Source organism: Pan paniscus, chromosome 10, assembly GCF_029289425.2.
Source record: "Pan paniscus chromosome 10, NHGRI_mPanPan1-v2.0_pri, whole genome shotgun sequence".
In the NCBI taxonomy this organism is placed as follows: Eukaryota; Metazoa; Chordata; class Mammalia; order Primates; family Hominidae; genus Pan; species Pan paniscus.
The window spans coordinates 119,457,802-119,484,007 of record NC_073259.2 but is presented as its reverse complement, the minus strand read 5'-3'; the positions used below and the strand labels follow the sequence as shown (position 1 = coordinate 119,484,007).

At 55.3% G+C, this 26,206-nt stretch overlaps 2 protein-coding genes across 4 annotated transcripts in view; both read right to left on the bottom strand.

The window, feature by feature from the left end:
* The window catches only part of SH2B3 (SH2B adaptor protein 3), a 46,677-nt gene extending 33,994 nt beyond the window's left edge, over window positions 1–12,683 (bottom strand). Inside the window, exon 1 of one of the 3 annotated variants that reach the window (XM_034934513.2) lies at window positions 12,594–12,683. The gene's annotated coding sequence lies outside the window, so the exon portion shown is untranslated. Of the gene's footprint in view, window positions 1–11,440; window positions 11,797–12,593 lie in introns of those variants that run through there. The other 2 variants (XM_034934514.3, XM_034934512.3) reach the window with 2 other exon arrangements.
* Window positions 12,684–13,708: 1,025 nt separating this feature from the next.
* LOC134728462 (uncharacterized) lies at window positions 13,709–26,206 on the bottom strand. The gene is made up of 2 exons (XM_063593243.1): window positions 26,081–26,206; window positions 13,709–14,576 (listed from the first exon to the last, which is right to left on the bottom strand). The coding sequence occupies exons 1-2, from the start codon at window positions 26,204–26,206 to the stop codon at window positions 14,277–14,279; spliced, it is 426 nt and encodes a 141-aa protein (XP_063449313.1). The 3' UTR covers window positions 13,709–14,276.

Genomic DNA, 26,206 nt, shown 5'->3' with positions numbered 1-26,206 from the left:
CTGAGGCAGGAGGATCACTTGAGCCCAGGAGTTTGAGACCAGCCTGGGCAACATGGTGAAAGCCCCTCTCTCCAAAAAAACCAACACAAAAATGAGTTGGCGTTGCAGCACGTGCACCTGTAGTCCTAACTACTTGGGAGCCTGAGGAAGTCAAGGCTGCAGTAAGCCATGATCAGCCATTGAACGCCAGCCCAGGCAACAGAATGACCCTGTCTCAAAAAATAAATAAATAAATAAATAAATAAATAAAATAAAGGCCCTATATGACAAGCACACAGTTAACATTGTACTTAATGGTGAAAAGTTGACAACTTTTCCTTTAAGGCCAGGGATGAGAAAAGGATGCCCACTCTGGTCACTTCTATTTAACACAGTACTGACAGTCCTAGCCAGAGCAATCAGGCTCTAGGAATCCCACTTTTAAATATTCAAGAGAAATACTTGCTCCCTGCTACATATTTCCTGCTAAAACGTTTATAATGGGGAAAAACTAGAAACAACCTAAATGCCCACCAGCTGGAGACTAGTGAAAGAATCTGGCCCATCTATAGGCTGGAAGACTGCATCAGGGGGAAAGAGTGAGGAAGACCCACCCCACCACCTCTGGGAGAGCTGCAGGGCTATTCACTAAGCGAAAAAGCAAACGGCAGAACAAGACACCCTAGACAATCCCATTTACATGAACATACATAAAACCAAACTACTAATGTTTATGTGTACACAAACATTTTGTAAATGGTGGGCAAGAAAGGTCTGGCAGAAGCAAACTCATCCTGAAACAGTGGGTACCTCTGGGGAGGAATCAGAATTGGGATGTGGGGATGGCGGGGAAGTAACCAAGAAGCCTGTTACTGCTTATCTCTAGCAAGGATGGCTAAGAACACAGATTCTGGAATGTGGGTTCAAATCCCAGCACCAGCCACGCGAGGTGGCTCATGCCTGTAATCCCAGCACTCTGGGAGGCCGAGGCAGGTGGATTACTTGAGGTCAGGAGTTAGAGACCAGCCTGGCCAACGTGGTGAAACCCCGTCTCTACTAAAAATACAAAAATTAGCCGGCTGTGGTGGCGGGCGCCTGTAGTCCCAGCTACTTGGGAGGCTGGGGCAGGAGAAATGCTTGAATCCAGGAGGTGGAGGTTGCAGTGAGCTGAGATGGTGCCACTGCACTCCAGCCTGGGTGATAGAGCAAGACCCCGTCTCAAAACAAAAAACAAAAAAACAAAAAAACCCCAGCAACACTTATTAGTTATGGGACCTTAAGTGACTTACATGATTACTCTCTACCTCAGTTTCTCCATCTGTAAGAGGGGAACCATGATCATGCCTACTTCATAGGCATATTATGAGCATGAATTGATAGCTGTAAAGCCCTAGAACGTAGAAAATGCTTCATAAAGACTGGCTGACATTGTTGTTATTTCCATGTTGCGGTGAGAGTATATTATTGGTGTCTAAAAAATAAACATAGGGCCGGGCACAGTGGCTCACGCCTGTAATCCCAGCACTTTGGGAGGCCGAGGCGGGCAGATCACGAGGTCAGGAGATCAAGACTATCCTGGCTAACACGGTGAAACCCCGTCTCTAGTAAAAATACAAAAAAATTAGCAGGGGGTGGTGGCAGGCGCCTGTAGTCCCAGCTACTGGGGAGGCTGAGGCAGGAGAATGGCATGAACCCGGGAGGCGGAGCTTGCAGTGAGCCGAGATCACGCCACTGGACTCCAGCCTGGGCAACAGAGCGAGACTCTGTCTCTAAATAAATAAATAAATAAATAAATAAATAAATAAATAAATGGGCCGGGGGCAGCTGCTCACACCTGTAATCCCAGCACTCTGGGAGGCTTAGGTGGGTGGATCACCTGAGGTCAGGAATTCGAAACCAGCCTGGCCAACATGGTGAAACCTCGCCTCTACTAAAAATACAAAAATTAGCTGGGTGTAGTGGTGTGTGCCTGTAATGCCAGCTACTCGGGAGGCTGAGGCAGGAGAATCACTTGAACCTGGGAGGCAGAGGTTGCAATGAGCTGAGATCATGCCACTGCATTCCAGCCTGGGTGACAGAGCGAGACTCTGTCCTGGAAAAAAAAAAAAAAAATCACACACACAAAAACAAAAACAAAAATAAATATAAAACAAAAAATAAAAAGGAATAAATTAACAAAAGTCACAGGGGGTCCAGAGGGATTTCCTGCACTGACAGGGGACCCTCAGGACTAGCAGACCTTTGCCTGCCCATCTCAACTGGAGCATCCTTCTCCTCCCATGGCCAGAGGGCCTTTCCTTAGGCACAACATCACCAGAATGGCACTGAGACCCCCCACCCCTCTGCTGTCCACGGTGCAGAACAGTTGGGACCTCTGTGGGCACCATCCTTCCTTCCTCCTGACCCTCGCTGGGCCTGGGCCCCTGCTGGAGACCACATATCCATGTCGCTCTTCAAGATGGAGAAGAAATGCTCTCCCTACTCGGGCACAAAACTGGGCCCCAGATCCCTGATATCAGCACACCCTGAATGAATAGCAGTGCCACTCCAGTGACTCACTCCCTGGGCAGGGGTAGTGGCTGCACAACACAAGCTACAGAGCCACAGGGGCCTGGGTACAATTGCTGCCTCCAATCACCCCCTCCTTCATCCTCTCTTCAGGTGTTACTGAGGGCCTACTGTGTGCCAGACACCAGGCTAGGCCCCGAGATACCACGGTGAACAGCACAGACGAACACTGCTCTCCCAGGGCTCACATTACAAAGGGGGACACGTATTGGCTGTGTGGCTCCTGATGCCTGACTCAACCTCTCTGAACCTGGATTTCCTCATCTGCCAACCAGGTGGCAGCATGGCATCCACCTTGTAAGGAACCCATGAAAGGGAATGCAAGGTGGAGATGCGAACCTGCAAATGGGGTTCTCTCTGCCACACACCCCTCCACAGGCACCGTCTCTGCATGTGGCCATGTCCCGCTGGGCATGTCTGCAGGGCAGTGGCAACAAAGGGTGCCCCTGTCACATGAGGCCATGGTGGAACCCCCACAGCCGATCTCCACGAGAAACCCCAAAAAGCACAAGTAGGTGCCTCTGCCCTCGATGGAAGGGGGCCATGCAGAGTCGACAATGTTTTTTTTTTTTTTTGAGACAGGGTCTTGTTCTGTCACCCAGGCTGGAGTGCAGTGGCATAATCATGGCTCACCGCAGCCTAGACCTCCCAGGCTCAAGCTATGCTCATCTTGGCCTCCCAAAGTGCTAAGACTACAGGCACACACCACGACACCTGGTTATTTTTTGTATTTTTTGTAGAGATGGGGTCTCACTATGTTGCCTAGGCTGGTCTCAAACTCCTGGGCTCAAGCAGCCCTCCCACCTTGGCCTCCCAAAGTGCTGGGATTACAGGCATGAGCCACCGTGCCCTGCTACAGTCGACAGTTTTGTACATCACAGGGTCCTTGGGACCCGCACACAGTAGGTACTTTGCACACAGTAAGTAGTCACTAAAAGCTGTCAGGCAGATGGGAAGGGAGAGGGAGGGGCCACATCTGCCCTTGGCCACCATGTTCTTCCTGTCCCTGAAGGGGGGAGGGTCTTACCCCTGCATGAGGGCACCTGTTCTTGGTCAATCCTACTGTTCCCCACACCCAGCCTTGACACAGGTGAGACAGGCACTGCCCTCGTGGCTTGGAGGATGCCCAGAGAGCTGTGATTCCAGACCCAGGCTCCTGCCCCACGTACACGATCTGCCGCTAGTCACGCCAGCTGCCTGTGGGTGTTGGCATGAGCCATTCCCTCTGCCCTGTCTGCTTCCAATTGCACATAAGAGAAGCCTCTTCTGAGCTCCCAACTGAACTTGACCTTCAGCACACTGGTCACACATTATCACTTGACAGGATGCTTTTATTAGTGACTATCTCTCCAACAGACTGAGTTCCATGAGTCATTCCCTGCTTCATCTCCAGCTCCTAGCATACAGCAGGAGCTCAATGAATGCCTCTTGAATGAATGAACATATGAATGCAAGAGATCAGTTGGATTTGCAAACTCTTGCTCTCCCGGCAGATGCGTGGCAACCAGCATGAACCAACCTCCCCCGCCCCCTGGGCCGTCCTACCTTCCGCACAGTCCTGTATGTCAGAGTCTTGAAGCCCAACTGCAGGGCCAAACCCTGGCAGGAGCCTTCCTCAAAACAGCTGCGCCCACTCCAGGTCCCTCACTGCCCAGGCAACGGCTGGGAACCCCCCTCATTGGGCCCCTTCCACCAGTCCTCCCATAAGAACAATGGCATTTACTGAGCATCTGCTATACATCAGACATTTTTCTTTCTCTTTTTAGAGACAGGGTCTCACTCTGTCTTCCAGGCTGGAGTGCAGTGGCACAATCATAGCTCACTGCTGCCTCGAACTCCTGGGCTCAAGAGATCCTCCTGCCTCAGCCTCCAGAGTAGCTGCAACTACAGGCTCATGGCACCATGCCAAGATCATATCAGGCATTTTTCTAACTACTTTTACAAAATATCACCTCTCCCAAGGTTCCTAACAGCCCTAGGAGGTAGGTCCAACGATTACTTCCATTTTACAGATGGGGAAGCTGAAACAGAGCGGCCCCATAGCTAGTGATTATAGAGACCCCCACACAGAAGGGACCCCCAAAATGTCTGATCAGTGCCTAAATGCACACAAGAAGGGCTCACTTCCCAATGAATGCTTATTGGATGAATGAGTGAGTCCCAGAGGAGAGAATATAAAAGTCTCATTCAGCTCCAGCTGGAGTCAGGAGTCGGCAGTAGCTCTGTCCAGGTCCCAAACCCACCAATGATCAGGAAAACTGTCACAGGGCAAAAGGAAGAAAACAAAAATGAGAGGCTGGGCTCAGTGGCTCACACCTATAATCTCAATACCTTGGGAGGCCAAGGCGGGAGGATTGCTTGAGCCCCAGAGTTCGAGACCAAGCTGGGCAACATGATGAAACCCTATGTCTACTATAAATACAAAAAAATTAGCCTGGCATGGTGGCTGGGCCTGTAGTCCCAGCTACTCAGGAGGCTGAGGCGGGAAGACTGCTTGAGCCCAGGAGGTCGAGGCTGCAGTGAGCTGTGATCACACCACTGCACTCCAGCCTGAGTGACAGAAGCAGACCATATCTCTATAAGAAAAAAAGAACTGATGTCTGCAGTGTGCTTGGCACGGGGCTCATAAGTGGCTGCTGCTATTTTCTTACTATCACTGTTAGAAAAGAGCTCCAGCCTCGGAGTCAGGCTCGCCTGCCATGGGAAGCCACAGGGGGGCCTGCCTCATGGGCTGGGCTCGGGGCGTCATGGGGAGCTGGAACAAAAGATCTTCTCAGGGGAGAGGCGGCTGCTCAGGCTGCTCCGGGCAGGAAGTTGCCAGCCCAGAGCAGTCAGCTGTAGCCCAAGCTATGGAAGGGACTGTACCAGGGAGGTTTTTTGGCCAGGAGGGCAGCCAGGCCACAGGAAGGTGGATCCCTCCCTGACCCTGGCCCAGGCAGTGGCGTTTATTGAGTGCTTACTATGTGCCAGGCTCAGAGAAAAAGCAATTGATCAGATGGTGACAACCCTGGGATCAGGGGCTGACAAGCTGTGGACAGGAAGCAATGATGATCACGCCAGGGGGACCTGGGGCCCTCAGGCTTCGACTGTAGGGTATGAGTTGGGGGCAGGGTGTCTTTGGGACACTTCTATCCCAGCACAGAGCTTCGGGGGAGCCTGGTCAGCCAGAGAAATAAACCACCTTCCCAACAGAGGGGCCCTAGCACCCAGGAGACCCCCCTCACCTGCTCAGGCTTCCTTCTGGGGCAGGAACCTCCCAGCTATGGGGGTCTCCAGGGTTTCCCCAAATCCTGCAGCCAGGTGAGGGGCAGAATGATGTGCAGAAGGAATAACTCAGCCTGGTGCATCCTCGTCCCCCACCCCCAATTCCCTCCCTGCAGCAAATACATGGAGGCAGCTAGCTGCACGCCCACCAGCTGGGGCTGGGGGGTGTCTGCATCTCAGGACCCCAAGATCAGAACACAACCGGGTCCACCAGAGGGCTATTGAGGGCCTCGAAGCAGCAGTGGTACCTGGTGCTCCCCAAGAAGCACAGCCAGCCCCAGGCACCCTGGAGCCACCAAGTCGGTGAGAAATCGCAGGACCTTGAATCGCTGGGAACCTGGCTGAGCTGTGGGGTCCCCTTAATCCATGCCCCCCTGAGATCAGGGCTTCTCAGCCTCTCCTCTATCTAATCACCCTGGATAATAGTATAATTCGGGAGGCTGAAATTTTCCTTTTAATGATCAGGCCCACATGCAGAGAAAGCCTTTATCCATGGTAGGAATTCCCCTGCTGAGGCTTGGGGAGGATTTTTTTTTTTCTTCTTTCTTTGAGACAGGTCTGACTGTCACCCAGGCTGGAGTGTAGTGGCATGATCACAGCTCACTGCAACCATGACCTTGTGGGTTTAAGCAATCCTTCCAAGTATCTGGGACCACAGCCATGTGCCACCATACCCAGTTTTTTTTTTTTTTTTTTTTTTTTTGGTAGAGACAGGGTCTCACTATGTTGCCCAGGCTGGTTTCAAACTCCTGGGCTCAAGTGATCCTCCCACCTTGACCTTCCAAAGTGCTGGGATTACAAGTGTGAACCACTGCTCCCAGCCTGGGGAAGATTTCTTAAAGTGTGGTAAATGAAGTTAAATTGGGCCAGTCCAGAGCCTCCACTCTCCCCTGCCCCTGCTCACAGATATAGGCAGGAAGTCTCACACCTTCAGAGGGGACACTTCCTCCAGGGAGGCCTCCTGGTTGAATCTAGGCCACAAGGAACATTTCTATCTTCCCCATGCCTAGCACCAACTGTTCATAGAGTCCAGACCCTGTGGCCTAAGGAGGCCCAGAGAGTTGTGGGATTCTGACACACACTGCCTGGCAGGCGGCCTGCTGCCCTTTCACAGCATTCAAGTTGCCAGACGCAGAGATGCCCACGGGAAGCAGGGGGCGAAGGCAGGGTCCCTGGGGAGGCAGAGAGGTGGGTTCTACCCCAGGCCACGGGGCAGCTGGCTGGACACTGATGCACCCTTGCTGGGGTCACCTTGTGCCCCGGGGACATTTATCAGGCCAGCACAGTCTGCCAGAACAGGAAATGTCCTCTGGCTTCCTCTGCCCACACCGCCAGCCTGACATCCCAGCCACCGCCCCAGCTAGGTTTCAGGAGGTAGGGAAAGCCAAGAACCATCTCCCTGCGGACAGGCAGCACCGTCAGAATCCCACACGCCCCCCATCCCAAGGCCGTGGCTTCTTCCTTTCACTGCCTCTGGGTTGAGGGCAGACAGGGGAGACCCTAGGAGGGCAGCCTGTGGGTGAACCTCCTCCCCACGTGCTACTTGGGGACATCAGGAGGGACATGCGTAAGCCCTCAATTACCTCGCCTCTCGCAGCATACACTGCCCTCTCTGGGCCTCTCCTCCTTGAGATGACACCAGTGTGTGAGCTCTGAAAGGGCAGATCCCATGTCAGAGGTCCCCTTGTGTGTCCACCTCCCTGATTGATCACATTCCCAGTCTCCCAGCTGGGGCCCCCCATTGGGCGCCTGTGAGTCAGCTCCTGTGAGGAGGGCATAGACTTCCTCCCTCCCAGGCCTCCCTGGGGACACATGTCCTGGGCAGCAGCCGGCTCCCCACTGGCCAGCCGGGGGGTGGCCACATCCGGGTGGGCCCCCAGGGGCTCCAGGCCTGGCTCACAAGGAAGCCTGTGGCCCGGCCCTGCTGGCCGACCCCTGACAGGGTGGCGTGGGAGGAAAAATCTTCTATCCAACTGCTCAGCTGCCGGGTTTCCGGCTGGGGCGGGGAGTGGGGGGCGCACCAGGAGGACCTGTTCCCCTGGGGAAGTGTCCTCTGCCCTTGCTGGGAGGAAGGATGGCTAGTGGTGGCCAGCAGAACCCTGGAGCCCTGGTAGAGGGATGCTTGTCACCCCAGCAGCAGGGCCCCATTGAGCAGATGTCCAGTGGTGGCCTGGTCCTGCTGCCAGGCCTCAGGACCTGCTCAGTCTCCAAGGGATCTGAAGCCCCGGGAAGCTGGGGAGCTGGGGTGCAGGACTCCTGGGTCCAATAAGGCCTGACTCAGCAAGTGACCCCGGCTGAGTCACTTCCCCTGGGCAGCCTGCCCGCCTCAGTTTCCTTGGGAAGGGTGGGTAGTGAGGAATGGGGCCTTGCAGGGAATGAGCAGCTAGCACTGCACCTCTGGACTCGCCGAGGCAGGCGTCTCCAGTCTGCCAGACGGCAGCGGCTTCCTGCCCTGCCTCGTCAAAGATGCTGAACGCCCGCGGGCCCTTGGGGACCGTTTTCCCAGGAAACCTGGCAATTAAGTGCCAGCCCCTATTGGGCATGAACAGCAATGGCTTGCACTTATTGAGTGCCAATTGCATGCCGGGCACTGTGCATGCCTCCTTTTCTCAAAACCACCCTAACAGGGAGTTGGCAACCCCCCTATTTCATAGACAAAAAGACCTGTGGCTCAGAGAGGCTAAGGGACCAGCCCAAGATCACACAGCCAGAGCAAGTACAGCCAACACAGTTCCAGTCCTGACACTGTACTTCACACACCCACCCTGGGGAGGCTGGAACTCTTGGCTTCCTTCGGGCAGGCGAGGTCCAGATCAGAGAAGCCAGGTAACCTGCCTAGGACCTCACACCTGGAAGCTGGCAGAGCCCAGATTCGGCCCCAAAGTCCATACTGCTACCAGGGAGAAGTGGGAATTTAGCAGGAAAAGCCTCTCGTTTTATTAATAGCAATAATATCTACTATTGTTAATTGAGTGCCAGGCTCAGCGCTCAGTGCCTTATGTGCCATGTCACAGCAAGTGAACAGCTGTTAAAGCCTTTCACAGATGTTGTCTCAATTGCCTCAGAGAGGTTAAGTGATCAACCCAAGGATTCCCAGCAATGGGAGACCCTCATGAACACCAGCCCTCAGAAGGGTGTGGGGTCATGTAAACTGGGTCCCAAAGGTGTTTCCAGCAAAAGGAGCTGTATTGGCCCAGACTGTGGGACAGCTCCCTACTATGTCCCTGAGACCCCCTTCACTGACCCTCCCCACCTTGGCTGGGGAGGGCACCCGGTCTCCCCTCACCACAGACAGGTGGCACTGAGACTGGCAGCGAGGAGGTCCCTCCAAGTGCCTCCGGCTCTGCTCCACCTGGGATATGGAGAATGTCTGGGGGTGGCACAGCGGGAGCCAGAAATCCAAGGGCCCAGCAGTCCTGTGGGATCTGATTTGTACTCAAAAGTTCTATTTATCGGAGAAGGAGGATCAGGCCCAGGTTTGAGAGGCATGGGGGTGGGGGTGGGGGGATGAGGAAAGAAAGCCGGCAGAGCTAACACCCACAACAAAAAAGATCATTCCGGCCCCAAGGCTACTTCTTCTCTTCCTCCTGACCAAGCCACTCTGGACACTGTGAATTCACTCATTCATGGTTCCCATGACTCTAGGAAGTAGGTACTATTAGCACACCCATTTCACAGATGAGGAAACTGAGGTGGGGCAGTTAAGCAAGGCCTTATAGCTAAGGAAGTGCCCAGATCTTCAAAATTCTGCTCCCAAAGACCCAGGAAATTCCAGTGCTATGTATGCAAGAGATGCTCAAGGGAGACTACTGAAGGAACACCTCATAGCCAATAACAGTAACACTAATGAAGGCAATGATAAAATCACCACTACCACCACCACCACCTGCAACTGAACCTCTCTTTGCCAGGCAGCAGGTGCTCATTACACACTGGCTCATTAAATCTCCACTGCAAACCTGTTATTCCCCCATTTTACACAGAGGGAAACTGAAGGCAGAGTCACTTGCCCACGCCTTCAGCTGAACGAAGGCAGTAGGAGCAGCAAAGCACAGTCCCCAGGACCCTCCTCACTATCCTCCTCCACTTCCTGCTGAGCCCCTGCAGAGCCTGAGCCCCCAGCTGCTGATGCTCTGAGCCAGCCCCTTCCCAGCTGGCCGCTCTGTGGCCCACAGGGACTCACAAAAGTTCTAGGAATGCTCACCCTTTGGCTCAGAAGGATTTTCCCTCCCAGAGGGGGTAGTGGGAAAAGGCTCAGGAAAAGTGCACTAAAAACCCTTCCAACTTCCCCCAGTAGGCCCTGGCTCTCATCCTCCGAGCCCAGCCTGCCCAGGTGGCCTCTGACGGCTCTCCCTCCACAAGGGCAGGTCCCGAGGAGCCTCCAGAGCTGTTTCCACTCAGGCAGCCAGGTCAGTGATGGGAAACCCAGACACAACCTGCGCCTGCATCCCTGGAGACCCACAGGCCCACTGCCCTGGCAGGGGCCCTGAGGCCTGGCTGCTAGCCGGTGTTAGGGAACTGTCATCTCCCCGGCGAGGGGCTGCGGGTCAGATCTCGGTCCCTCCTGCCACCAAAGCTGGCCTTGCCGACATTGCCTTGCCGGGGCCTCTGCTCTGAACCCCCCACCAGATTTCACTTCCTCCCACTCAGCCCAGCCTGGCCGTGCCCCTCCCTGGAGGCCCCCAGCTGCAGGCAGTGACCTCCTCACCTACATCATTGTGGCTGGGAATGGGGAAGAGAAACAGGAGAATGAGGAAACTAAAGAAAAAAAGAAGCGGGACAGGCAGGCAGACCCTCCTCTCCAGTTCCTCAAATGCAGTCCCCCTCCCTCAAAACAAAGCTCCCCTGGCCGGAGGAAGGGAAGGGAGGGAAGGGGATTTCTGCACCAGGCATCAGAGACCTCTGAAATACCATCCCTACCGTGCGGATCTAGAAGACCAACACCCACTCCAGACGTTTTTTGGTCGGGGGATTCCCAGGGAACCCCAGGCAAGAGGTGTGAGAGGATCAATACCAGAAACCTGTCTCTGGGACGCCTAGCCCTGGTGAACCGCCCAATTCAGCAGCATGCGGGGGCCTGGCCCGGTCGACCTCGGCAGTGCAGGAACTGGGGAGAGGGGCTTCCTGAATCAGGGCGCTACCCTCTTAGCCACATGGCCCGGAATGGGGAATGGGGAGGGGCCGGCGCATCCTCCCCCGCTGCCCCCACACCCAAGGGCTCATCTGTGCTCACAGCCTCAGTTTGACTACTTTCACTTTCAGGGTAGCAATGGGTGACCCCTGACCGCTCCTCCCCAGGCACAAGTTGAGGGGAGGGCCGCCCCCAACCGGCGAGGCTACCGTAGGGTGGGCTGGGGGCGTCAGCGATGCCCTCTCCCCCATCCCACGGCCTCAGTTACCCCAACGCTCTCCCTAACACGTGTGTGGGTGGGGGTAGTGGCTGAGTGGGGGGTCGTAGGCGCTGGGAGCCGTCACCCCGGAACGCCTCCATCTGAGTTGGCTGCAGGGCAGTATTTTGGGCTGGGGGTGACGCGCAGAGCCCGGGCAGAACTGGACACGGGGCCTCCCCTTTCCCCACAAAAGCCCTCCCGGCCCCGGAGGAGGGGAGCGCGGGCAAACGCGGGCTCACCTGAGAGACAGGAGCTCTGGGCCCGGCCGGCCCATGGCGTCGCGCGCCCCCGGGCCCCCGAAATCCCGAGGGGGCGGGCGGGCCCCCGCCCTGGGCGCGTCCTCTCCCGCCCGCCGGCTCCTCGCTCGCGGCTCGCTCGAGCGGGGCTCAGGCAGGAAACCCGGGCTCGGAAAATGGCCAGCGCCTCATCATTTCCGCCGCCAGCGCTTGACAGTTGCGGGAGGATGCGCCCCCGGGCCGCCGCCGCCGGGGAAACTTTGCAGCGGCCGCCGTCGCCACCGCGGGCCGCGACAGTCCGGGCGGGCAGCCGGGCGGAGGCGGTGGCCCGGGCCCATGCCGCCCCGCGCCGTTATGTAAAGAGGAACCGGCCGTGCGAGCGGAGCCCGGCGGGGGAGGGCGGCCGCGACAGGGGCGGGGCAGGGGCGGGGCCACCAGGAGCCACGCCTCAGGCCGCGCGCGAGTCGGAGATTCGGCTGGAGGGGCGGGCCATGAGGGCGGAGCCCGGACTGGCCCCGCCTACCAATCCCGCTACTCCGCGGCTGCCAGGGTCGGAGGGCTCTCCTGGCGCGGGTCCGGAAAAAGGCGAGGCCTTGCGAAGCCACGCCCACCACGTGCCCACCCGATTTCGCGTCCCACAGTCTGAAGATAGAAGTGAGGATCGGAGGGGCGGGGCGACTTTAGCCCCACCCACTCAACGCCGGCAGGTCACCAGGTGCCTCAGCGCCTGGAGGCGGGGCCAGATGAAGGGGCGGGGCCTAGGGCGGGCAGGGTCGAGGGGCCTGGCCTCCAGGGGGCGCGCCCTTGCTGACTCCCTCCTGCAGGGCCTTATCAGTGCCCGCAGGGCTGGGCCGTGCAATAGCGACCACGGCTTTCATCATCGCCCCAGGGAGGGAGCCCAGCCCTGCCCGACCCTGACTATCTGCGATCATGCTGACCCGACCCGCCACGGCCCCAGGCCCCCGATTTGGGTTCTGGCCCCAGCCCTCAGCTTTGCCTTTGCTACAGCCGGTGCCCGTATAGCCCAGCCTCGCTCCGGCCGCCCGTCCTGTCCCCCAATTCTAGGAGGGGTGCATCTTTCTCCAGGAAGCCCTCTCCGACCGCTGGCTCCCGTGGCCTCTGCGCCCACCCCCCTGCCCGCCCCCGGGCTACTTACATTTTCTCCACGGCCTCATGGGGAGCTGAGACGGACAGTGGGGTTCCCCCTAGTCCGGAGTGGGACATGCTCTCAGCCAGCCTCTCCCCCAACATGTGGGAGGGCGGGGAGGGAGGAATGTACTCTTCTCCCCCTCCCCCAACAGGAAACAAGTCGCCCACGCCCCCAGCTTGGAGGGGCCACCTCGAGCCTTCCCAGGCAGCAAGTGTCTCCATTCCACTGCCTCCCCCTCTTCCTACCCGGGCAAATGACTTGACTTCTCCGTACCTCTCCACTTCCTTGCCTATGAAATGGAAATAATGTGTACCCACTCTCCTGGCAGTGAGAATTAAGTGAGTTAATGCATTAAAGCAGTTAGCTCGAGGCTTGGCTCCAGGAAGCGCTCTGTGTTAAACAAATCGGCCCCAGTCCTGACCTTAGAGCTACAGGAAGGGGTTCCCCAGAAGGTGGGGATTTCCAGACTCCGAGTAGATGGGGGAAGGGAGCGGTCTGCTACAGGATTCCTGGTGTCCAATGACCTTGAAGAAAAAGGCCACAAAAATCTGCTTTCCGCACATTTCCAGGCACTGTTCTAGGCGCTGGGAACACAGCAGTGAACAACACAGATATCCCTGCCTGCGTGGAGCTGATATTCTAGTGGGGGGACATAAGGCACGAATAAGCAAGTGGGATCAGCTATGACAATGACAAAACAATTACGGGATGGAGAGCTGGAAGGGGATGTCTTAGATCCAGGGCTCAGGAAGGACACCTCTGCGGAACTAACATGTGAGCTTAGAACCCTCCATGACAAGAAGGATCCAGGTGCTATAACGTCTGAGGGAAGAGCATTCCAGGCCAAAGGAACAGCATGTGCAAAGGTGCTGAGGTGGGAATACATGTGGTGCTTTGGAATAAAGTCATAAAGGCAGTGGTGACACCTATACTGGTAAGAGATGATGTTTCAAAGGTGGGCCCATCACATGGTGTCTTGAAGGTCTTGGTGGGGACTTTGGGAATTATTTTGAGGGCAGTAGGGTGCCATGGAGGTTGTGAGGAGAAGGACCTGGGGAGTGTGGGATTCAAGCTGTTCACACGGCATCTGAGGATGTGGGAAGAGGGGTGGGGTGGGGGAATGTCAATGAAGTCTAAACGAGGCCGGGTGTAGTGGCTCACACCTGCAATCTCAGCACTTTGGGAGGCTGAGGCCAGCGGATCACCTGAGGTCAGGAGTTTGAGACCAGCCTGGTCAACAGGGTGAAACCCTGTCTCTACTAAAAATACAAAAATTAGCCAGGCATGGTTGCACGCGCCTGTAGTCCCAGCTACTGGGGAGGCAGAGGCAGGAGAATCGCTTGAACCTGGGAGGTGGAGACTGCAGTGAGCCAAGATTGCATCACTGCACTCGAGCCTGGGAGACAGAGGTAGGCTCTGTCTCCAAAAAAAAAAAAAAAAGTCTGAATGGATCATCCCATATTATTTGATCACTTTCTTATACCTGGGGACACTGCGGCCAAGAGAGAACAGTTACTTGTCTGTAGCCATGCAGCTGCCAGGCAGCACCCACAGAGCAGCCCGGTACCCAGCCAATGCCAAATGGCTGCTGAAATCTGCCAGCCACAAGCACTTTCCCTCTCACTGCCCAGACAGCAGCTCTGCTGACTTAAATTGGGAGTTGTGGTTCTTCCCCTTTTTAATCACGGTTCAAACCTTCTCGCCTGCCAGATTTCTCGGAGGCCCAAACTGGTTTCCTTCCTCGCTTAGTCGCTTCTTGCCCACATCCCCACCAGAGTCCAGTTTTTTGTTTTGGCGCTCGCTGAGACCCCAAGACTTCTCACTTTTTGTGTTTATTTTCCCTTGGAAAGGCAAAGGGATTCCAACAAATAACCTTCCCATCACCGTGCCCAGATTTGAGAGTGCCGCTGCCACGAACACAGCGAGGTCGTCGTCGCCACTGGGAGGCCGGCCAGCCACGGCTCTTCCCACTCGGCAGGTCACTGGGACCTAAGGAGAGAAAGGGTTATTCAAATTCCCATGACTGATCCGTAGCTCCCGGAAACAAGCCAGGCCGTCTTAGGGGAGCAGGTCCAACCGCCCTTCCTTTTTGCTGTGAAAAACACCAACACCTCCTGCTGGCCAAGTTCCAGAAAGCCGGAGACTCACAGGATTAATAACAATTACAGGCCACGCGCGGTGGCTCATGCCTGTAATCCCAGCACTTTGGGAGGCCGAGGCAGGCGGATCACCCAAGGTCGGGAGTTCGAGACCAGCCTGACCAAGATGGAGAAACCCCGTCTCTACTAAAAATACAAAATTAGCCAGGTGTGGTGCCGCATGCCTGTAATCCCAGCTACTCAGGAGGCTGAGGCAGGAGAATTGTTTGAACCCGGGAGGTGGAGGTTGCGGTGAGCCGAGATCGTACCATTGCACTCCAGCCTGGGCAACGAGAGTGAAAATCCATCTCAAAAAAAAAAAAAAAAATTAAAAAGATAACGATTACAACACGAGTCAACAGCAATAAATTAACAATGATCAATGCTATTAATATTCATATTAGCAATTCGTATTAATAATAATTTTAATAACAACAAAAGTTAACTAGTACAAACACAAATACATGATAAGTGCTTGAGGTGATGGATACCTCATTTACCCTGATGTGATAATTACACATTGCATGCCTGTATCAAAATACCTCACATACTCCATAAATATATACACCTACTATGTACTCATAAAAATTCAAAAAGTGGGCCAGGCGCGGTGGCTTAGGCCTGTAATCCCAGCACTTTGGGAGACTGAGGTGGTGGATCACAAAGTCAGGAGTTCAAGACCAGCCAGGCCAATATGGTGAAACCCCATCTCTACTAAAAATACAAAAATTAGCCGGGTGTGGTGGCGGGTGCCTGTAGTCCCAGCTACTCGGGAGGCTGAGGCAGGAGAATCGCTTAAACCCAGGAAGGGGAGGTTACAGTGAGCTGAGATCACGCAACTGTGCTCCAGCCTGGCAACAACAGAGTGAGACTCCGTCTCCAAAAAAAAAAAAAGAGTTCTCTGTTCTGTATCTCTTAGCTGTGCAGTCACATAGATTCTCTGGGCCTCAGTTTCCTCATCTGGAAAATGGGGACAGTGACAGGACTGACCCCATTGGGTTGAGGGGGAATTTGATGAGAAAACTCACATTGAGGGCTTAGGAGTGGGGGAGGTACTTCCACATAGCAACGACTGATAAAGAATGTTGAATATAGTGCAGGCTCGGTGGCTCATGCCAGTAATCCCAGCACTTTGGGAGGCTGCAGCAGGTGGATCACCTGAGGTCGGGAGTTTGAGACCAGCCTTGTCAACATGGTGAAACCCTGTCTCTACTAAAAATACAAAAATTAACTGGGCGTGCTGGTGGGTGCCTGTAATCCCAGCTACTTGGGAGGCTGACGCAGGGATAATTGCTTGAACCTGGGAGGCGGAGGTTGCAGTGAGCCGAGATTGCACCATTGCACTCCAGCCTGGTGACAAGAGTGAGACTTCGTCTCAAAAAAAAAAAAAGAATGTGATTATAATCTATGATTGGGTGTGAGAGTCCCATGTCCCTCGAGGGTTGTGAAGAGGAGTGGCCACAAAGACCAGTCCTGTAAACAACAGAGCTTCACACCCCTTTTATAGATGCAGACATTGAGGTTTGAGAGCAAAGATCTTGCCCAGGGTCACCCAGCCAGAGTGGAGGCCTTGCTGTCTGCATTTGTAAAATGTGCTTCTGCAGGCCTGGGCCACAGGCGAGGAGGAGGCCCGGGGACCTGGCCTGGCCTGGCCCCCAGCTGGGCAATGGCTACTGCTGGTGTTTCCCATGCCCGAGTTTCCATCACGGCACTGCTGTGCAACCTCCAAAGGTCCCTTCTTGCCACCAGCAACAGGCTCCCACTTTCTGAGCCTCAGTATCTCTGGCTTGTCAAATGGGCATGATAGTAGTTGGGTGAAGGGAAATGACATTGTGTAGGACACTTTGTCCCTAGTGGCCTTCAGTGAATGCACAGAGTGCTGAGCGTTATCAAAGGACACTGCAGCACACTGGGCTCCTCCTGGCTGTTCCTCAAACTCACCTTCATGCTCCCACTTCAAGGCCTTAGCACTGGCTGTTCCCTGTGCCCAGAATGCTCTTCCACCAGATGTTTTTTTTTGTTTTGTTTGAGACGGAGTCTCACTCTGTTGCCCAGGCTGGAGTGCAATGGCTCAATCCTGGCTCACTGCAGCCTCTGCCACCTCCTGGGTTCAAGTGATTCTTCTGCCTCAGCCTCCTGAGAAGCTGGAATTACAAGTGAAAGCCACCATGCCCAGCTAATTTTTTGTAGTTTTAGTAGAGATGGGGTTTCACCATGTTGGCCAGGCTGGCCTTGAATAGCTGACCTCAGGCAATCTTCCCGCCTTGGCTTCCCAAAGTGCTGGGATTATAGTCGTGAGCCACCGCGCCCAGCTGTCTACCCTTGCTTTCTTCACCCCCAGGAGATGTCTGACTGCCCACCAAACCTAAACCAGCCCTGCCCCCATTGCTGACCATCTCCATCTCTCTTCTGCTCCTGCTTTTTTTCTTTCTTTTTCTTAGAGACAGGGTCTCACTCCATCACCCAGGCTGGAGTGCAGTTGTACAATCATGGCTCACTGCAACCTTGAACTCCTGGGCTCAAGCGATCCTGCTGCCTCAGCCTCTCAAGGAGCTGGGACTACAGGTGCACCCCACCATGCCTGGCTAATTGTTTCTATTTTTTGTAGAAACAGGGTCTCTCTATGTTGTCCAGGCTGGTCTCAAACTCCTGGGCTCAAGCAATCCTCCCACTTTGGCCTCCCGAAGTGCTAGGATTACAGGAGCCACCGTGCCTGACTTGCCTCTGCATGTTTTTTCTTCCTCACCCTTGTGGCCCCCTGACTGATACCACAATCATTAATTCATCTGTTTATTGGCAGTCTCTTTCCCCCACCCCCAGGAGCAGGTCAGCTCCACTCGGCCAGGCATTTGTGTGTCTTGCTCACTCTTGTGAGCACAGTTCTTGGCACATAACAGGTGCTCCTCGTGGCTTAAAAACAGTCCACACTTCTTTGACATACCTCCCTTGAAAAGGTGGAACCTGATTCCCCTGCCCTTGAGTGTGGGCTGGACTTAATGACTCCTTCCTTCCTTCCTTCCTTCCTTCCTTCCTTCCTTCCTTCCTTTCCTTCCTTCCTTCCTTCCTTTCCTTCCTTCCTTCCTTCCTTTCCTTCCTTCCTTCCTTCCTTCCTTCCTTCCTTCCTTCCTTCCTTCCTTCCTTCCTTTCCTTCCTTCCTTCCCTTCCCTTCCCTTCCCCTTCCTTCCTTCCTTCCTTCCTTCCTTCCTTCCTTCCTTCCTTCCTTCCTTCCTTCCTTCCTTTCCTTCTTTCTTTCTTTCTGACAGAGTCTTGCTCTGTCACCCAGGCTGGACTGCAGTGGTGCGATCTTGGCTCACTGCAACCTCCGCCTCCTGAGTAGCTGGGACTATAGGCACGAGCCACCACGCCCAGCTAATTTTTTGTATTTTTAGTAGAAACAGGGTTTCACTGTGTTAGCCAGGATGGTCTTGATCTCCTGACCTCGTGATCCGCTCGCCTTGGCCTCCCAAAGTGCTGGGATTACAGGCGTGAGCCCCCATACCTGGCCTTAATGAGTCATTTCTAACAGAGACTAAAGTGGAAGTGACGCTGTGTGACTTCTGAGACTGAGTCATAAGAAGCATTTAGGCTTCTCCTTGTACTCTCTTGAGCCGTCCACTCTGGGAGAAGCCAGCCACCGTGTCTTAAGGACACCCAAGTAGCTTTATGGAGGCCCGTGTGAAGAGGAACTGAGGCTTCCTGCCACTAGCCAACAAGGAACAGAGACCTCCTGGCAACAGCCAGGACTGAAACCATCACTTCCAACCATCCTGGAAGTGAATCATCCAGCCCCAGTTGGACCCCAGATGAGAACAGTCCTAACCCATTTTTGTTTGTTTGTTTATTTAAAAGACGGGGTCTTGTTTCATTGCTCAGACTGGAGTGCAATGGCTATTCACAGGCATGATCATATAGCACGATCTATAGCCTTGAACTTCTAGGCTCAAACAATCCTCCTGTCTCGGCCTCTCAAATAGCTGCAACTGCATGTGCGTGCCACCAGCCCATGTTTCGGACTACCATCTCAGGAGTGAGAGACCCTGAACTACAAGCTAAGTCAGATTGCATGTGAATTCCTAAAACCATATGAGATAATAAAGGTTTGCTGTTTTAAGCCAGTAAATGCAGGAGTAATTTGTTACCCAGCAATCAATAATTAACACAGAGCTCAAGAAACCTTCGGGGGGTGAGGTCCAACCAACCCTTTTCCCACCCATTAGGGTCCAACAGAGACGAAGAGGGCTCAGGAAATGGTCCCCCTTGGTCAATACACATCTATCCCAGGCCAGAAAATAATTACATTACTGGGTTCTTCCCTTTTTGCCTGGGGGGGGCAGAACTCCCAAGGCCGATTCCTGGGCTCAGGGTCTGATCTGCTGAGCTCAAGTGCCTGATGTCATCTCTCCCTGTGCTTCCTTCCCTTGGATTCAGTTCTGTTTTCTGTCCTCCCAGTGCCTTAGAAGCTAAAATTGCCACAAGTCCTTCCCTAAGAAAAGCATGAACAGTATTTACAATCTGGACTCCATTTATGGAAGCGTGCGCCACACTGAGAACATCACAGGCCTTATCTCTTCCACCCCAAATGAACGGTTTGCTATTCATTTTCCCATTTGTCAGATGAAGGAACTGAGGCACAGGGCAGTGAAGTGACATGTCCATGTCACACGAATGGCAATGAAGCAGCTGGTGTGGACTAAAGACTGGCCTCACTGTAGTGCCCTACCTCTTAATCACTTACTGAGCCCAAGTGATAAAAAATGGTAATAATAACAGAATTAATGATTCTGAATTAATGGTTAATGATTTTTTTTTTTTTTTAGATGGAGTTTCACTCTGTCACCCAGGCTGGAGTGCAATGTCTCGATCTCGGCTCACTGCAACCTCCACCTCCTGGGTTCAAGCGATTCTCCTGCCTCAGCCTCCTGAGTAGCTGGGATTACAGGTATGCACCACTACGCCCAGCTAATTTTTGTATTTTTAGTAGAGACGGGGTTTCTCTATGTTGGTCAGGCTGGTCTCGAACTCCTGACCTCATGATCTGCCTGCCTCGGCCTCCCAAAGTGCTGGGATTATAGGCATGAGCCACCACACCCGGCCCAATCATTAATGATTAATTAATGTTCTTTTTTGTCCTTTTTTTTTTTTTTGGGTTGGGGGAGGGAGTCTTGCTCTGTCACCAAGGCTGGAGTGCAATGACTCGATCTTGGCTCACTGCAACCTCTGCCTCCCGGGTTCAAACGATTCTCGTGCCTCAGCCTCCCAAGTAGCTGGGATTACAGGCATGAGCCACCACGGTTGGCTAATTTTTTGTATTTTTAGTAGAGATGGGGTTTCCCCATGTTGCCCAGGCTCCTCTCAAACTCCTGACCTCAAGTGATCCACCCGCCTCCCAAAGTGCTGGGATTATAAACGTGAGGCACCTCGCCCGGCCTAATTAACAATTCTGAGTGATTAATGAATTATTAGAGGATTATGTGCCAGGGACTACTCTGAGGGCTTAGTTTAGGTAGATTACAATTTACTTTGCCCAACAACTGTAAGGAGAGAATGTTGTTTTCCCCCATTTGACAGAAAGGAAACTGAGGCACGAAAGGTGAAGTGACTTCCCCAATTCAAGTGGCTGGTAAGTGGCCCAGCAGCGATTTACACCCAGGCTCCCCAGTTCTGATCTTGACCAAAAACAGCGGCGGCCGCGCACCCCAACCCCAGGCCCCCGCTTCCACCTTCCCCCGCCCCAACCTCAGCCTGCGAGCCGCCCCCTCTTCCGCTAGCCTGGGGAATCTGGTTTCTGGGGGAAGTGACTCAGTGGCCTGAGGCCCAGTAGATAATTATTCACTTCCAATCCCGGTAATTAGAGTCCCTAATAGCTCCGCAGAGGACGTACAACCCAGTTACCCCAGCCGTCCCCACCCCTGACCCAGGATCAACGTGGGGCACGCGAGCTCCTGGGGCCGGGACTTGGCCGCAGTCCCAGGCATCAGGCCCTGAGGGTGGTAACGCGCGGTGGCAGCCACTTGGTGGCAGCCGCTTTGCGCGGGGCTCTGGCGCCCCCTGGTGGCTGTGGGGCGATCGAGGGCTGGGAAGCGGCCTCCTAAACTCCCCTGCCTGACTCTTTCTCCCGCAAAGAACCTTCCTCTTGGATTCCCCCCAAGCCTTCCTGGAAGCTTCCCAGGCTCCAGGTTGGATGCCTCTCAGCCACCATCGAGTAGCCATCAACGTTGAGTACACGGGTTTGGGGACAGCTTAATGGCTAGCTTCTCCCTTCAGTGCTGGGTCACCTTGGGCAAATGACTTGGGCTCTCTGAGCTTCAGTTTCCGCATCTGTAAAATGGGAACAAAGAATGAGGACACCAGTGGGGCGTGGTGGCTCACGCCTGTAATCCCACCACTTTGGGAGGCCGAGGTGGGAGGACTGCTTGAGACCAGGAGTTCGAGAGCAGCCTGGCCAACAGGGTGAAACCCTGTCTCTACTAAAAATACAAAAATTAGCCTGGCGCGGTGGTGCATGCCTGTAATCCCAGCTACTTGGAAGGCTGAGACAGGAGAATTGCTTGAACCTGGGAGGGACAGGTTGTAGTGAGCCGAGATAGTGCCACTACTCCAGCCTGGGTGATAGCGTGAGACTGTCTCAAAATATATAAATAAATAAACAAATAATGCTGACTATTACTAGCTAAACCTGTTCTCAGGTCTTTCTTTTACAATGAGGAGTGGATTACTAAGAACAGCTTAATCCTACCCGCCTCATTTAATCTACATTAAAAGAAGCATCAAGGCCAGGTGCAGTGGCTCACGCCTGTAATCCCAGAACTTGGGGAGGCCAAGGTGGGTGGATCACCTGAGGTCAGGAGTTCGAGACCAGCCTGGGCAACATGGCAAAACTCTGTCTCTACTAAAAATACAAAAATTAACCAGGCGTAGTGGTGCATGCCTGTAATCCCAGCTACTTGGGAGGCTGAGGCAGGAGAATCGTTTAAACCCGGGAGGTGGAAGTTGCAGTGAGCTGAGATCATGCCATTGCACTCCAGCTTGGGCAGCACAGCGAGACTCCATCTCAAAAAAAAAAAAAAAGCATCAAAATGTTAGCTAAAGCCAGGTGAGATGGCTCATGCCTGTAATCCCTGCACTTTGGGAGGCTGAAGTGGGAGGATCACTTGAGCTCAGGAGTTGGAGGCCAAGCTGGGCAACATAGTGAGACCCCCATCTCTAAACAAACAAAAATGTTAGCTAAAGTACAGAGGCAAAAGAATTGAAAACAGGCACTCAGACAGATACTTGTACATGAATGTTCATAACAGTGCCATTCACAATAGACAAAAGATAGAAACAACTCATGTGCCCACCAGGGGATGAATGAATCAAGACAATGCTATCTATACAATGGAATATTACACAGCCATAAAAAGGACCGAAGCATTGATATATGCTACAATGTGGATGAAACTTTGAAGCATCATGCTAAGTGAAATAAGCCAGTCATAAAAGGACAAATATTGTGTGATTCTGCTTATGTAAAGTATATAGAATAGGTAAACCCCTAGAGACAGAAAGTAGACCAGTGGTTGCCATGGGCTATGGGCAGCGGGAATAGGAAGTAACTTCTTTTTTTTTTTTTTTTTTTCTTTTTTATTGATCATTCTTGGGTGTTTCTCGCAGAGGGGGATTTGGCAGGGTCACAGGACAATAGTGGAGGGAAGGTCAGCAGATAAACAAGTGAACAAAGTTCTCTGGTTTTCCTAGGCAGAGGACCCTGCGGCCTTCCGCAGTGTTTGTGTCCCTGGGTACTTGAGATTAAGGAGTGGTGATGACTCTTAACGAACATGCTGCCTTCAAGCATCTGTTTAACAAAGCACATCTTGCACCGCCCTTAATCCATTCAACCCTGAGTGGATACAGCACATGTTTCAGAGAGCACAGGGTTGGGGGTAAGGTCACAGATCAACAGGATCCCAAGGCAGAAGAATTTTTCTTAGTACAGAACAAAATGAAAAGTCTCCCATGTCTACCTCTTTCTACACAGACACAGCAACCATCCGATTTCTCAATCTTTTCCCCACCTTTCCCCCCTTTCTATTCCACAAAACCGCCATTGTCTTCATGGCCCGTTCTCAATGAGCTGTTGAGTACACCTCCCAGATGGGGTGGTGGCCGGGCAGAGGAGCTCCTCACTTCCCAGTAGGGGCGGCCGGGCAGAAGCGCCCCTCACCTCCCGGACGGGGCGGCTGGCCGGGCGGGGGGCTGACCCCCCCCACCTCCCTCCCGGACGGGGCGGCTGGCCGGGCGGGGGGCTGACCCCCCACCTCCCTCCCGGACAGGGCGGCTGGCCGGGCAGAGGGGCTCCTCACTTCCCAGTAGGGGCGGCCGGGCAGAGGTGCCCCTCACTTCCCCGACGGGGCGGCTGGCCCGGCGGGGGGCTGACCCCCCCACCTCCCTCCCGGAGGGGGCGGCTGGCCGGGCAGAGGGGCTCCTCACTTCCCTGTAGGGGCGGCCGGGCAGAGGCGCCCCTCACCTCCCGGACGGGGCGGCTGGCCGGGCGGGGGGCTGACCCCCCCCACCTCCCTCCCGGACGGGGCGGCTGGCCGGGCGGGGGGCTGACCCCCCACCTCCCTCCCGGACAGGGCGGCTGGCCGGGCAGAGGGGCTCCTCACTTCCCAGTAGGGGCGGCCGGGCAGAGGTGCCCCTCACTTCCCCGACGGGGCGGCTGGCCCGGCGGGGGGCTGACCCCCCCACCTCCCTCCCGGAGGGGGCGGCTGGCCGGGCAGAGGGGCTCCTCACTTCCCTGTAGGGGCGGCCGGGCAGAGGCGCCCCTCACCTCCCGGACAGGGCGGCTGGCCGGGCGGGGGGCTGATCCCCCCACCTCCCTCCCGGACGGGGCGGCTGGCCGGGCGGGGGGCTGACCCCCCCACCTCCCTCCCGGACGGGGCGGCTGGCCGGGCGGGGGGCTGACCCCCCACCTCCCTCCCGGACGGGGCGGCTGGCCGGGCGGGGGGCTGACCCCCCCACCTCCCTCCCGGACGGGGCGGCTGGCCGGGCGGGGGGCTGACCCCCCCACCTCCCTCCCGGACGGGGCGGCTGGCCGGGCGGGGGGCTGACCCCCCCACCTCCCTCCCGGACGGGGCGGCTGGCCGGGCGGGGGGCTGACCCCCCACCTCCCTCCCGGACGGGGCGGCTGGCCGGGCGGGGGGCTGACCCCCCCACCTCCCTCCCGGACGGGGCGGCTGGCCGGGCGGGGGGCTGACCCCCCCCACCTCCCTCCCGGACGGGGCGGCTGGCCAGGCAGAGGGGCTCCTCACTTCCCAGAAGGGGCGGCCAGGCAGAGGCGCCCCTCACCTCCCGGATGGGGCGGCTGGCCAGGCGGGGGGCTAACCCCCCCACCTCCCTCCCGGACGGGGCGGCTGGCCGGGCTGGGGGCTGACCCCCCCACCTCCCTCCCAGACAGAGCGGCTGGCCGGGCAGAGGGGCTCCTCACTTCCCAGTAGGGGCGGCCGGGCAGAGGCGCCCCCCCCACCTCCTGGACAGGGCGGCTGGCCGGGCAGGGGGCTGATCCCCCCACCTCCCTCCCGGACGGGGCGGCTGGCCAGGCGGGGGGCTGATCCCCCCACCTCCCTCCCGGACGGGGCGGCTGGCCGGGCAGAGGGGCTCCTCACTTCCCAGTAGGGGCGGCCGGGCAGAGGCACCCCTCGCCTCCCGGACGGGGCAGGAAGTAACTTCTAATGAGTATGGGGTTTCCTTTAGGGGTGATGAAACGTTCTGGATCTAGACTGAGATAAGTGATGGTGGCACAACATTGTGAATGTACTAAATTTAGTTACTTCATGAGGCCGGGTGCGGTAGCTCAAACCTGTAATTCCAGCATTTGGGGACGCCAAGGTGGGAGGACTGCTTGAGCCCTGGAGTTAAGAGACCAGCCTAAGCAACATAGTGAGACTCATATCTCTACAAAATAATAAAATAATAATAATAATAATAATAATAATAATATTCGGGCAAGGTAGAATGCGCCTGTAGTCTCAGCTACTCAGGAGGCGCTGTGGTGGGAGGATCACTTGAGTCCAGGAGTTTGAGGCTGCAGTGAGCGGTGATCCTGCCCCTGCACTCCAGCCTGGGTGACACAGCAAGATTCTGTCTCTAAGTAAATGAATAAATTTAGTTAATTCATTAACTAAAATTAATTAATTCATTTTGTTATGTGACTTTCACCTTAAATTTTTTAATGTGGAAAAAGGTGTTAGGATGCACCCTGCCCTCTCTATTCCTTCAGCCCTATCCCCCCACCCCACCCCCATCCTCCATCTCCCATCCTGCTGCCCAGGTGATCTTGACCCCAACATGCAGATGTGCGGCAGAGGCTGGGAAGTTCTTCTCCCACCACACCCCCAGAACCTGGCAGAGGCTGGGGCTGCTCCCACAGAGGAGGTGACATATGTACGGGCCACTTCTCGCCTGCAAATCGGCCAGGGTGGCTTCCTGGTTCTAGATCACCAACTTGAGGCCTCCTGAGCCCCTTGCCAGCCCAAGGGGACTTGGGCAGGGCCTGAGGCTGCAGAAAGGCATGGGGGTGCCCGCCCCTGGAGCTTGTCCACCTGTGCCCTCTGCACTGGAGGAGGCAGCAAGCAGGGCCTCTCTGGGGTGTAAGATGTCAAGATGCTCAGAGAGGGGCAGAAGGTGTCAGAGGGCACTGGGTGTGGTGGCTCACGTCTGTAGTCCCAGCACTTTGGGAGGCCAAGGCGGGCAGATCGCTTGAACTCACGAGTTTGAGACTAGCCTGGGCGACATGATGAAACCCCCATCTCTCTCTCTCTCTCTCTCTCTCTCCATATATATATATATATATACACACACACATATATGAAAAGAGGGTGCCAGAGGGGGAGGCAGGAGTTGAGGTCATGGCCGGAAGGGCCCCGAGCCAGGAGAGTGCCCCAAGCCAGCAAGCAGGGTGCAAGGTGCAAGGAGCTGCACTTTCCTCTGCCCTCTGTGGGGTTCTCAGGCCTATCAGACCAGACCATCAGTCACCCAGATGGAAAGGGATTATCTTCAGAGCCTCAGGCACCTGAGTCACTTCCTTTCAGAACTCAGACAGGGGTGGGCTTGAGTTTATTCTTGGGTCAAGAGCAGGACACTGGGGCCAGCTGCCTGGGTGCGCCTCAGGGCTCTGCCACGTAGACCTGCTGTGTGACCTTGGGGGAAGTCACTTCATGTCTCTGAGGCAACTGGGGCCACAGGGCCATAGAAAGGAGGAGAGGAGAGAGGGGAGTATTTGGCAACACTGTTAGAAGCAGAAGTAGAAAGCGGAGGGTGGGGCTGGAGGGTGGGGAGCACAGCTGATCCTGCGTTTCCCTGCTGGAAGCCACTCACCGTGAGGCCGAAGTCGAAGTGGACATGGGCTGTGGCTGCCTGACTTCCCCTTGTGCTGGTAGAAGCACCTGATTTTCCATCCAGTCGGAGTTCAAGATGTTCTCTGGGGCTAACCCTCCCTCCCAT